At 41.5% G+C, this 14,330-nt stretch overlaps 1 protein-coding gene across 4 annotated transcripts; it reads left to right on the top strand.

Annotated features, from left to right (window-relative positions):
* Window positions 1-860: 860 nt before the first annotated feature.
* Window positions 861-13,109, top strand: LOC107373343 (gastrula zinc finger protein XlCGF57.1). Of its 4 annotated transcripts, none has more exons than XM_070553694.1 (3): window positions 861-892; window positions 11,160-11,216; window positions 11,310-13,109. In XM_070553694.1, the coding sequence occupies exon 3, from the start codon at window positions 11,378-11,380 to the stop codon at window positions 12,914-12,916; it is 1,539 nt and encodes a 512-aa protein (XP_070409795.1). In that variant the 5' UTR covers window positions 861-892; window positions 11,160-11,216; window positions 11,310-11,377; the 3' UTR covers window positions 12,917-13,109. The 4 variants fall into 4 exon arrangements, with proteins under 4 accessions (XP_070409795.1, XP_070409794.1, XP_070409792.1 ...); XM_070553693.1 differs by lacking the exon at window positions 861-892 and adding an exon at window positions 4,380-4,504; XM_070553691.1 differs by lacking the exon at window positions 861-892 and adding an exon at window positions 6,629-6,852.
* Window positions 13,110-14,330: the final 1,221 nt, after the last annotated feature.

The following is a 14,330-nucleotide window of genomic DNA, read 5'->3' as shown; positions in this document are numbered from 1 at the left end:
ATGTTAAACACGGTCAGCACGTGTTCCCACGGCACAGATCATGTTTGAAGTTATAGAGAAGTAACTGTTCAGTACGTGGACGTAATTTTCACTTTAGAAGTGGGGAGGACGGGGGGGGGGGGGGGGGGGGGGTATCTTTACAGTATGCTCTAATAGGAACCAGGCCTCAAAACAAACGGTTGTTTTCCGCTTGGTCCTAGAGCTCAGCCAGTGTCAATTTAATATGGCATAATATTGTTTTTGGGTGGTAAAAAGTGCAGGGGTCAAAGCTTGACTTTGGAGAGGGGGGGGGGGGGGGGCATGTCTCCCCTGTCCCCCCAAAAATTACGTCCATGGTTCAGTACATAAATGTCTGACAAACGGACTTGTTCACAACTTTCGTGACCCGGCGGGAACAATCCGAATAATTAAAATAACAGAATAATTTACATTTTCAGAAGGTACCTGCTTTATCAGGCTTATGTTAAATAAACAAATGCACATTGAAAACACTTCAATTCTATTTCATTAACCCAAACAACCCACTTTTAATATTTTATACCCACTTCATGCTCACGAGGAAGTTCTAAGATCCATAAAAATGCAAAATTAATTTCGTTTATTCTAATAATCTACGGTTGCTTAAGGTAAAAAAAAATCCATGAAACAATCACGTGACTCCTTAAAGCTTGTAAAGGAAATAAAGTCACGTGATCTCACAAACGCTGAAGACGCACGTGACGCAGCTAGCTTGCTGGCTGCGTCTGCCGTGCTCATCTCACGTCTGCGTGCTCCTCTCCACCCTTTGATCACGTCCCTTTGTGACGTCATCCTGCTAGCCTATAAATAGCACGCTAGAACCCACTCCGTCATTCAGTCGAGCTAAGGTTAGCTGGAAGGATGCGTGTATTCGGTAAGCTCTTAACCACCCGTACAGCCATGTTTGCTGTTACTGGCTTCGTAGCAGGTGCTCTAATTACTAAAGGTGTTAGAGTCGCTTATAAATATTTTTATGGAGACGCAGAAAAAGAGGATTTATCCTCTATAGAACCACCGGAGTCTGATTTTAATAGCCCTGAACCCCAGCTGTATTTGCAGATCTTTTAAAATGTCTCCCAGCAAAGACTTCACTGGAAATGAGGAAATGTTTGTGGGTTTCAGAGAAAAACAGTTAGGCGCAGTTTTAGAGACGGCGTTTGGGACCAGGCAGCAGAAATAACAATCTCTGCTCAGGACTTTTCTGAACAACCCTTTGACGACTTGTCTGAGACGTTTGGTGAAAATGACGGATATTCCTTTAGTCCACAAGCTGCTTTTCTCCACTCTTCTTTTGAAGATGTGTCGGCTTCTCAGGACAGAGTTACGTCAGGAAACTGTTTAGCATCAAAAGACACGACTTATTCCTCTTCTGTAACGCCTGCTGAAGAAGATCTGTCGTTAGAGGATGGATCTGAAGCCCTTTTAGCTTCACAAGCAAGCAGTGACTCCAGGTCTGTCTCTTCTGATGTAGAAGATGTGGATTTATTGTCTGAAGACACACGTGGGCAGGCTGAGGTAAAGAGGCTAAATGAATTTGATGAACTTTTGTTGGAGCTTGGTCTACAGGATTGGGCCTGTGACAGCGTGGCTGGTAGCTCGTCCTCCAGCTCAGGAAAGGAACTGGGATGAGGTTGATGTCGACATAAATTGGTCAGATATTGAAGAAGGATTAGCCGGTGGGTTAGAATTAGATAAAAATGCAGTTTAAACGTGGGATGTTGCAAAGAGCAGTAAAACATCTCAGAGAAGAGAAAAATGCAATGTTGAAAAAGTTAGTCGAGGTGAGAAAGATGATGACATTTCTTCAAGCTCATGGGATGAGGATGATTCAAATTCAAATCTTTATTTGTCACATACACATTCATACACAGTACGAAATGCAGTGAAATGCCTTGCACAACTGCTCGTGACCTAAGAGTTGAAAATAAAAAAACTGTACACCACGGATGAAGGGTAAATTTAACTGGGAAGAGTAAGGTAAAATATATCTGAATTTAAGTTGAATAATAGAATAGCTTTACAACAAAATACACAATACAAATTAGAATAAAAGGTAAATTTAGCTGGGAAGGAATAAGATAGATTATATATAAGTTGAAGTTGAGAATAAAGTAACTACAACAAAATACACAGTAAGTAAATGTATAAGAATGTATGAAGAAATAAAAATATCTGTACAAAACAGCGGCTGAACAAGTATTAAATGGAAATGAAAAATATATATATATATATAATGTCCAGAGTTGTGCAAACCACATTTTAGTGACTTTGTAGTGCAACTGTGCTTAAGCAAAGTCCAGACTGTTCAGTGTGTGTGTGTGAGAACCATATGTGTGTGCACTTACTATGTGGTGGTGTGGACATAAATTGGTCAGGATTAGCCAGTGGGTTAGGATTAGATAAAAATGCAGTTCAAATGTTTTGGGCTGTTGCAAAAAGCAGTAAAACATCTCAGAGAAGAGAAAAATGCAATGTTGAAAAAGTTAGTTCAGGTGAGGATGAAGATGGAAAATCTTCATACGAGAAGACAAGTGCAAACCCCGCATCATCAGAGGGAAAATAATGGATGTAAGTTTAAAGAAAAATCATCAGTGAGTGGCTGCAGAAAAGAGTTCAGGAGTAAATAAAAGTGGAACCTCGATGACAGGAGCCAAAGCTCGGAGGTCTCTGGTTTCTGAGACTGAACCAGAGTCCTCACAGGTAAGCGAGACTAAAGCGTCAGTCACATCTGGAAAATACCTGAAGGGACTGAAGAAGAGGTGGAGTATGTTTTAGAAGTAGGGCTGGGGGTAAACGATTATTTTTAAAACGATTATTCTGACGATTATTTTATCGAATAGTCGACTATTCTAATGACTATTTAGAAAATTAATCTAATGATTATTTTTCTATTGCACAATTAACAAAAACCAGAAAATCTCAAATAAATTCCTCAAAAAAATTGATAAATTCTTACTGTAAGAGAATAAACACTACAGGCCTTCCATTTTGTATAACACTGCTTTTATTGTGTTGCGGTTGGTTATGTTCTGGTGACGTGTAGAACTTGGGAGTGCAGGCTGCTGCCTGAGAGGTGGTAGAAGATGGAGTGTCTCCATGCTGCTTTGTTTTGGTCACTTATGTGCGTGAGGCGAGTGGTCTTACGGGTTAAACCAAACTCAGGTGATATTTTACACTAAACCGAAAACCCACAACACTCTAAATGTAATAAAAGGGAGATCTGCACCAAAAAAAAGATGAACTCTAAACCAAAACGTAACGGCTTATCCCAACGCAAGAAGCTGTTAGCGAAGATGCTAACAGTAGCTTTACCAACATTAAGTTCAAGTTACCAAGTTTAAATAAACCAAAAACACCCAGCAGCAAACAGACCAGCACGGAGGAGAGACTGCTACCACCAAAACAGCTCTCCTCATGTCTGAAAGAAGCTCCTTAATGAAGGGAGAAGCGCTCCCGGTGATTTTCTACATCTGCGATAGACACGAAGCAGCGCATCTGACCCCGGAAGTTGTTGTCCGTTGCCGGGAGACGAAGGCGGGCAAAACAGGAAAATAATCTAGTAGTGGACGGACATTGTTCCGGGTCTTCGGTATTTGGCGGAGATGTTAGTGAAGGCGGAGAAGAGGGCGAACTAGAGGAAAAACAGGCAGATTCTTCCTCTATTTACAAACTCCTGGGGATGCAACAAGTGGGCGCGGTGCGTCGACTTCCGGATCTGACGTCGACAAATTTTTAGAATCGAGCCGTCGACTTCGTCGAGGCTTCGCTACAGCCCTATTTAGAAGTAAATTAAGTTTTATGTACTTTGGAAGTAAATAAAATAAAATCTAAAAAAAAGTAGATGAGCACATGTTCTTCTTGTGCTTTTTATGTTTAGGCTCACTTGGTGACTTTAGAACCGAGAAGCTGTTTAGATTTCACTAGCAAGTAGAAAAAATAGAAGAAAGAACAAATAATAATAATAAAAATAAGTCTGAGCATTTGGCTCTTTTATGTACTGCACTTTGGTTTTCTGCCATGCTATTTTGAAATGGTGCTTTATAAATAAATTGGTATGGTATGGTAAATAAAAATTTCATTAACAAACATATAAATTTATAAAATACACAAAATAAACAATAAAATAATAATAATAAAAAAAAACATCCTTCCCGCAGAATCGCCACCTTACCGTGGTGGGAGGGTTTGAGGACCTCCATGTTCCTGGAAGCTCTGTTGTCTGGGCCTTCAGGCCCTGTTAGGGTCTCCATGGCAGCAGGGTCTCAGGAAGGCGGTCGGACTAAGAGCGATTCAAACACCTAAAGGTTAGACCTCCTCTATATGGATGAGAAGAGCGCGCTTTTCCACATAGAGGAGATGCTGTCCACGGCCAGTCTTGTTGATTATTTTGTAGACGGGGATCCGACCTCTGCAGGACAGCAGTGGGGACACGGCGTCTCCTTCCTGTTTGATGGAGACTTGTGCGCTCTTCAGTTAGCCATTCAGGGTGAGTCCTAGCCTGCCATAGGACACACACACACACACACACACACACACACACACACACACACACACACACACACACACACACACACACACACACGCATGGTCAGAAGACACACACACACGCACGGTCAGAACACACACACACAAACACGCACACACACACACACACACACACATGGTCAGAACACACACACACACGCATGGTCAGAAGACACACACACACAAACACACACACACACACATGCATGGTCAGAACACACACACACACACACACACACACACACACACACACACACACACACACATACGGTCAGAACACACACACACACACACACACACACACGCGCACACACACACACATGGTCAGAACACACACACACGCACACACACACACACACACACACACACACACACACACACACGGTCAGAACACACACACACATACACACAGACACACGTCTGAAAGGCAAAAATTGAAATTGTCTGAAATTGTATTGTGCACATATTTAATTTGTTTGAATGTTTATTTTTCATATGTACATTACATGTAATCTTCAAATAAAGTCACAAACTATAATAATCAACTAGAATTATTATTTTTTTACTCAAATCTCATGTTGCGGTGAAGCATTCAGAATTGTTATCTGAGTACCATAAAAACATGCCGGTTTTACTTTCACAAGTAAACCATTACTAGCCTGGCAAACCAGACTAAATGTATGTATGTATTATGTATTATTTATTCTGAACACGTCCGTGTTGGCTGAAGAAGAATAGAACCGGAGATAAAACAAGTTCTGGTTCGGAGCAAGAGTTTATAAAGAGGTTAGCGAGATCCAGCTTTTATTTTGGTAACCAACTTCCGCTTATTGGTAAACGAATTAGCATATTAGCTAAATGTTTAAGTACCAGCTAAATATTTATTTTCCACGATGTTATTTAGCTCCACACTATATTTTATATTTTTGGGTCAGTCTTAAATATTTACTTCCCAAATACTGATTGTGCAAAATAAATGTTTTGCTCCAAAATAAAAATTTAGCTAGGATCTAAATATTTTTTCAGAAAATAAATATTTAATTTACAAATTAAATATTTAGTTCCAAAATAAATATTTAATTAGTAAATTAAATATTTAGTTAGCGATATCAATATTTTACAAACTAAATATTTAGATCAGACCTAAATATTTAGTTTGCAAAATAAATATTTAACTATAAATTAAATATTTAGCTTGCTAACTAAATATTTATTTGGAAACTTTAACATTTATAAATGTATGAATAACATGGTGAAAATATGACTTTGAAAAAGTGAACTCCCAATTTTTTCTCTTATGATATGCTAAACAACCAAAAATATTGCTGTTAGATTATGACTGTTTGACTTCTCAAATGGCACCCCATAGCTGCCCGCAGATAACGGAGTAGGAAGTGACGCCACCATCAGAGTCAGCTCTGAGGAAGTTTACAGCCGCGCAAACGAAATTGTCAGCAAGGTTAAAAAAAAAACCTTTTCTGTGTTTTAAAAACGTCATACTAAAACAAGTCACTTTAGTGATAACCCTCTCAGGCTCAAAATAAGTTTTGATAAAAGGACGAACAACTAAGTCCTTCAGGGGAACTTCTGAGTTAAAAAATGCGTATGTGAAGTAACCAGTTATGTAGGTTTTTACGTTGCTAATCTGCAACGCCTGCCCCGAGAGGGTTAAGCAAATTATTAAATCTGAAATCAGCTTTAGTCTTCAGTTTGTTCTCAGTGTGCATGGCATAACGGATGGTGGCCCTCGGTAGTTTAGAAACTCTGGATACGGCCCTGCTACTGTCTCTCATCAGAAGCGCACGCGAAGCACCGCAGCTAGAGAGGATGAAGCCAGTGGCTTTTCAAAATAAGGTAAACATTTAACGTTCCCAGTTTAAATTAACTACCATTATGGTTAGTATAAGTGTGCAAATATATAGGCTATATGTGTCATGCCTCACGTTGTTGTACAGACAGTAGTGTAACGGGTTACGGTTTGTTATGGTTGGACTTTTATATTGAAGGGATGTTCTTGGCCGGCTGAGTGCAGAGTTCCGGTTCGGTTGTTGAGAAGAAAACGAGTTAAGTGTGATTGGAGATCGTTAACGGTGTTTCTGCTGGAGTTAAGTCGTGGGCTGCGGCCCGGAATAAAGATCCGAAACGGAAACAACAAGTTGGAGTCATTACCATATCTTAGAACAGGCAACAAAAGTGGGTTTTATAGGTGCGGTGGCTTTTGTTGTGCCGTGGCGGTGCGACACGAACTAGTTTAGCCCAGCAGAAAGGCCCCGCGGCTGGCTGGATCCAGCTCGACACAGCAGCAGAGCGGTAAGCTTCTTATCACTCTAAAATGTCGGCTAACTTTACTGTAGACGTTCATTTACGGGCATTAGCAGCGTGGTAGCATTAGCATCCGACCTGCTAACGCTAGCAGAACATGCTTGTAAAGTTAGCACCCAGATTAATGTGGATTCGCACGATTTTCGTGGAATAAAACGTGATCTGGAAATTGTGATGAACGCCTTTCTACACCAGATGATAACCTTCCACTGACTGTAGCAGCAGAGCGCCTGTGTGTGTGATGTGATGTTAGCATCCAGTAAATAAATCTCATATCAGCTAAAGAGCAGCGTGACTAAGTGGGTAACCTTACTGCTCCGTTCCCTTGTGTGGTTTATTTTAAGGATATAAAAGTACCCAACAGTGCGCTTAGCTGCGTCTGACTGATGCAGAGTTAGTTTTTATATCTGCAGAGACAAAAACTAGCCTCACTTCGCTCAGTGATTGTTCTTTGAAACTTGTATTAAATCCGCTGCAGTGTTGCCAGATCCAAAATCCCACAATATCGTACAGAGAGGCCTAAATTATCGTTTTTCAGTTCAAATGATCGTACATTATACATTTGATAACGTTCTATAAACGACTTCTCACTCCAATATAACAAAGAAAGTGTTTTGTATTGCCCTGTTTAAATAAACCTCTTTAAAACCAGTAATATAATGCCCATAGAAGTGCAGTGTGTGTCGGCACCACTCCGACCTCCACGCATTGACACAACATGCACATTTGCGCAATCCTATTTATTTCATTTCCACATAGGTTAAAAGCACGCGACAAAACATCACAGCAGTGGAAAAACTGACCCAATAAATGACAAAGCAGACTTCTCACCTAGTTGCTGATCTCGATCTCATCTGATTCACTGTCCGTCGCAGCATCACCAGCAGTAGATGTGGAGGCCTTGCCTCGGTACAAGTTTGATGAAGTCATGGAGTGCAACATAGTTTTTGTGGGAGCAAACTCTGGGCATCCTCCTCCATTGCTAACACACGTCATATGGTTGAACCTCGGTTGCACCGGCGGCTTTGGGACCCTGTAGTGACTGTTGAGCGACATCAACATGTCATCTGTTCAGCTTTTTCACTTTGAACCAGAGTGAAACATTAATGATGACATCACTGACCATGTTTCACAAAACGAGCATCAACATGAAGAGCAAGAAGGGCGGGATGAAGCGAGAGGGAGAGAGCTCACATTTGTGTCAGCAGAAGTTATCTGTAAGCTATCATGTGATCAAATGTATTCAGTGATGAATGATTTAGAAGAGTTTTGGCATCCAGAGCTGTCGTGTGCTTCATAGATGATTAGGATATTCAGTGAAACCACTTTAATAATTGTTGCAGATATTGTATATGTGGACAACACTGTGTTGCTACACTTACTGCTTGTTTTACTGACGGGAGGGGTGAATGTTCAGCTTCATCCGTGACGAGTGGCGTGTCTGATGGTTGGCTGAACGTGACAGAAGCGGCAGCTGCAGGAGCGGGTTGTCGGCTCAGGACAGTGTCCAGCGTCTCTCGTCCCTTCGAGGGCGTTTAGGCTCCTTGTGTGGGAAAATGGTCGCTAAAGCATTTAGTTTCTGCCTTCTCTTATACCCAGCCGCTCTGGTGAGCTCTTTAAGTAGTCGTGGTCGACTATAAGCCTCAAACGTATCAGGAGAAAAATGTTGGGAACACAGCCGCGGATCTTTGGGAAGTTGTGTCCGTTCACAGGCGTCTTCCCACTGCTTTCTCCTCTTCTTGCCAGTGGGAAAGCTGTAAACTCGCATCACTCCCCTTGTTGCCCTTTGACTAGAAATTACATCCAAAAGCAGCACAATGTGGCATTTTACTTAAAAATAAAACGGTGAGAGCGTAAACAAGTACTACCGTCAATAGCTGTTCTTCCAAGAGCAGCCAATGTACGTCATGGCCCCCAGAGTGCAAACATGGCGTCCTACATATGTCAACAAATGTAATAAATATTACAGATTTATAAATAACAACATAGTTTGGTACAACAGAAAACTCGTGGCTTATTCGGGCACACACGTCCTTATAGCTTGTGTTTGTAATGCCCAGGCCCAATGCCCCCTGACGCTACTGGTTACTGACGTGGACGAAGTTTTACATTCGTTTAAAGAACTCTCAGCTTGAATGTGCTGTTAACATGTTTATTGCTTTGTAAGTGTCCATGATTCAGTTACACAGGCACAATTTTATTTCTATACGTTTACCTGCCCCTGATTGTCCGTGCGTTTGTGATCACTCAGCCACCCAGTCCTCGCCACGCAGTAGAAACTGCAAACTACTGCAAAGTTAAATAAAATATTTATTTAACTTGACATAAATTGTAATGCTTGACTGTTGTGCTACAGCCTTGGGAGGAACATTTTGGGTCCCAGCCAGATTCTCTGCTTTCCTGCTGCTCTCTCCATCGTCATGCTGCTCCTTGCTCTGCCTCTCCACTTGTCTCTCCTCCACTCACCTCCTCCACTTCAGCCTACTTGTCTAATATATTAGCCACATGTTAGGTTCCCTTCAATCACCAATAGGAAAGTTGGGAATATCACACATATCCAGGGTTTCCCTTACACAGGCGTAGCAGTGGTGCCCCGCCACGGCTGAAATCCCACCGCCACGCCTACAAGATCCCAAGTTTTTTTGTTTTTGTTGGCGATGTTTCCCGAAGAAGCAGCGGGAACTACTATGTTGTCGCTTGTGATCACAACCGGCGGGCAGCAAGGAGCAGGCAGGGCGAGGTGAAGGTACAGCATAAGTTACTGAGTTTAAAATTAGAAAGGTAGCAGTGGATATAATGCTTTTTGGTTTACATGTTTCAATAGCATTAAGATAAACAAGTGTTGACGATCTTGACAGGTTCTCCTCCCACCAGGCTAAGCATCACCTATTCATGTAAAATGTATTTATTTTCTCATGTCTGACTTTAACCGCATCTAATACTGTATTACAATGTGAGCGCAACAGCGACAACTTAAGATCGATGTGTGAGCAGCCTGAGAGGTCAGGTGTTTTCCTCCAGCAGGCTACGTTGCATTATTGACGTGTTAGCGCGCGGCGCTAACAACTTAGCGACGTGACATGTCTCGGAGAAAGCGTAAAAACACGTTGGACGCTTCTTCTGAAGCGGGAAATAACACCTCTTCTTACGCAGAGCACAACGTCGCCTCGGCTCATTCACCCTCTATCGAGCCAGACTGAGCTCGATAACTGACCCAGCACAGCTACTGGGTCGCTGGAGCTGCCCCGTGACTGCCTGATGGAAAACCAGCGGGTTTCATCAGACTCGTAAAGTTTCTTGTTTTTGCTGGGGACCCCCTGTATTTTACCGCTCCCTCCTGCGGTCTTCCCCTATTAACATTTAAAATGATTCTGTAAACTCCGTGTATCAATAGAAAAAATCTCTGCCTCTGCCAGCTGCAGTAAATGTAGTCTCCAAATAATAAATAAGAGGTGCATTCATCTGTGGATCTCCTTTGATCTGCATTAGTGATATTCTCAACACCAGAACAGTGAAGCAAAGAAACAGATTCCTCAGTTTGTTAGTAATTTTATTTATTAGGTGCATCTAACCTGTTCTATTTTTCTCAGAAATGAGATCAAATCAGTGCTTCTATGGGTTGGCTCCACTCTGCACTAGAAATTTTTACTTTATTTAGAGACGTGTCATAATTTCTCCCCAAGCGCCGGCCCCACCGCCACAGCCGGAAAAATTCCTAGGGGAAACATTGATATTACAGTACAGATCACTCAGAGGGAACTGGGTCACGATAAAGAACAATGAGCATCTTCATCTAACGTTACCTCAGCATCTTCCTCGACTTCCTTCCTCTTCTTCTGAAAATGCGAGCAGAAATGAATCTCGGTGGGAACATGACCAGACATTAAGCTGTATGCTGTTACCGATCTGGAATTGCACATTAACGACGGACCCATGGACGTAATTTTGGGGGGGGACAGGGGGGACATGACTTTTTCCAAAGTCAAGTTTTGACCCCTGTACTTTTTACCATCCAAAAAAAATATTACACTATATTAAATTGACACTGGTTGAGCTCTAGGACCAAGCGGAAAGCAACCGTTTGTGTTGAAGCCTGTAAAGAACCACCCCCCCCCCCCCCCCGTGTCCCCCCCACTTCTAAAGTGAAAATTCCGTCCATGGACAGACCACATTGACTACATTACTGTTCACATGTAGCAGCGTGCGTTAGCATGAAGCTGGTTTTCACAGGTCTGAACTAAAAATGCCTTTTTCTAAAGTAAGGTTCCTTTCTTCCACCCTTTCTCTCCCTGTAGTTTTCTTTAACTCGTGAGAGCAGCGCACCGCACAGAAGCCGGCTCCTTCGCAAACGGGTAAAAACAGCATTACTGGTTTTTCAAAGTAAAATACATTTTAAAGTTTTGTTATAATTTAATTCATTTTAAACTGTGATACATTCTCTGCAGTTTTGTGTCAGTTTAAGGAAGAAGGAAGAGCTCCTGAAGAACTGAGGCCTCCTTTGAACCAGAAGGACATGGAGCCCCTCAACATGAAGCAGGAAGAGGAGGAGCAGCTTGATGAGATTAAAACTGATGCCACCAAGATTTCATTCTCTGCAGTTTCTCATCAGGTTAAGGAAGAAGGAAGAGAAGTTCTGTTGTCACAGTTTGATCAGAACCAACCTAAAGACGGAGATCTTCCAACTAGCAGCATCACTGACCAGATGAAAGCAGAAAGTGATAGAGAGGACTGTGGAGGAGCAGAAACTACCAGGAATCCAGATCTAAATCTTTATGAATATGATTCTAACTCTTCAGAGACTGAAGTCAGCAACGATGAAGATGATGCCCAGGATGGCAACAATTCTGACTGTCAACCGAAACTCTTGTCAGATTCTGAGCCAAACACCAAAGATCATAACAAAGACTGGAAGGAGAGCAGGTCTTCTAAATCACATGTTAAGGCTGTCAAATCTTTCAGCTGCCCAGAGTGTGGTGAACAGTTTCTCCATGAGCGGTCTCTCCAGAAACACATGAGAGTGACAAGTCATTCAGGACTGAAGTCTTCAAGCTATTGTGTTGATAAGAAATGTGTTAGAGTGAAGCAAAACGTAGACTCTAGCAGGAAAGCTCAGACAAAACTAAAATCGTTTAGTTGTGACAACTGTGGAAAAAGTTTCAGCTGCATATCATATTTAAATATTCACATGAGAGTTCACACAGGACAGAAGCCTTTTGCTTGTGAGCTCTGTGAAAAAAGATTTAGTGTGAAGTCAAGTTTAAACAGTCACATGAGAGTCCACACAGGACAGAAGCCTTTTGCTTGTGAGCTCTGTGGACAAAGATTCAGCTGCATATCATATTTAAACATTCACAAGAGAGTCCACACAGGACAGAAACCTTTTGCTTGTGAGCTCTGTGAAAAAAGATTTACCCAAAAGGGAAATTTAGACACACACTTGAGAGTCCACACAGGAGAAAGGCCTTTTGCCTGTGAGCTTTGTGGAAAAAAGTTTAGTCATAAGATGCATTTTAACAGACACACTAGAGTCCACACAGGACAGAAGCCTTTTGCTTGTGAGCTCTGTGGACAAAGATTCACACACAAGGGAAATTTAGACACACACATGAGAGTCCATACAGGAGAAAGGCCTTTTGCCTGTGAGCTATGTGAAAAAAGATTTAGTGTAAAGTCAGGTTTAAACAGACACATGAGTGTCCATACAGGACAGAAGCCTTTTGCTTGTGAGCTCTGTGGACAAAGATTCACGCACAAGGGAAATTTAGACACACACATGAGAGTCCATACAGGACAGAAGCCTTTTGCTTGTGAGCTCTGTGGACAAAGATTTAGTCATAAGATTGGTTTAAACAGTCATATGACAGTCCACACAGGACAGAAGCCTTTTGCTTGTGAGCTCTGTGGACAAGGATTTACCCAAAAGGGAAATTTAGACACTCACATGAGAGTTCACACAGGACAGAAGCCTTTTGCCTGTGAGCTCTGCGGACAAAGATTTGCTCAAAAGACAAGTTTGAACTTTCACATGAGAGTCCACACAGAACAGAATTAATGAACATAAATAAAATATATAATTTGGGACTTCTAAGGGTGTTGAATGAAATGTGCTACTGATCTGGAAGCTCTTAACTAAAATGAAAGGCAGCAGTTTTATTAAATGTCTTGTTTTTGGGGAAGAAAAGATTGAAAATGAAATGTTTGTTTGCCTCTAAAGTGTTTTATTAAATCTCTTTGTTTACTATTCAGTTTGTTGTTCGCTGTTTCTGGAGTTTAAACGTAAATGCTGATGTTTTGTAAAGTGAGAAAGCTCGCCATCAAAGTCACCATATTAATCCACTCGTGTAATTATCTGTCATGCAAATTAACCTGATCAAAAATTAATACCTATATTATCTGTATTGTTTGACATCCAAATACAATTGGAAACTCGGATTCACAGTTGGCAAAAGTATAAATCTGGTTTTCTCAAAAATCAGACTTTTGTGCAACAGTTATTAACCAGAACATGCACAATGAACTGTTTTTAACATTTTCAGGTTAAATAGTGCAAACTTATTTGAAATAACAGAGCATAAGATTTGCTCCGATTCCAGAGTTCATCTAGCTCCACTGCACGGTGTAGCGGCTCTCCCTCGCACATCTACACATAACATTTTACTTTCTGTAATTAGTTTCACTGTGACATATAGAAAAAGTTCATGTACAAGTTAGAAGGTTTTACTTTGCTGTTGAACGCTAACAGGGTAAGCATCGGATGGAAAGGTAGCAAAAGCAGGTTAGCTTCATGTGGCGCTCACCAAACAACAAAACCCGCCACTTCCATCGGTCTAGCTGCTTCACTCCCAAACCAAGGAAGATTCATCCACCGGCAATGGTGCCAACTAATCCAGCTTATTTTTTCCATTCTGTTTTTGTAATGTCTTCGGTGCAACCTGAGGTGGAAAGAATACTACAGTTTCTTACTAAAAGGTGTAGCAATCGATGTTTCTAAATTTCAGGAAAGAACCGCCCTCTCAACGTTGCGCAACACTCTCCCAGCGCCTGTTTACAAGTCGCTGCCGGCCGTAATGTGTAATAACAGGCTCTAAAAACAGCATGCAGAACGTTAGCTTTCCTCTCGAGCAGAAAACCGGCAACAGCGGCGTCTGTGGGGAGCGGACTGGACCGCGTTATCCTCTTCCTGGTTTCCATGAGAGTGCGGGGGTGCACAGAGTACGCATGCGCAGGAAGTGAAAACTAACGCAGGATTGGCTTCACCAGAAATTGACATTTTTGCGGACCAATGGTTGACGTGATCCACCCGGAAGAAAAACATTGTTTGCTATACCTTTAAATACGAGTAGCAATACTTTGATAATTTTTTACTCAAGTACAAGTAAAAGTACTTGCCTAAATTTTTACTCAAGTAAAATTAAAAAGTATCTTAAATAAAATGTACTCAAAGTAAAAGTTACTTAGTTTCTTTT

Source organism: Nothobranchius furzeri, chromosome 7 (genome assembly GCF_043380555.1).
Source record: "Nothobranchius furzeri strain GRZ-AD chromosome 7, NfurGRZ-RIMD1, whole genome shotgun sequence".
Lineage (NCBI taxonomy): Eukaryota > Metazoa > Chordata > Actinopteri > Cyprinodontiformes > Nothobranchiidae > Nothobranchius > Nothobranchius furzeri.
This window is presented reverse-complemented; position numbering and strand designations above follow the sequence as displayed.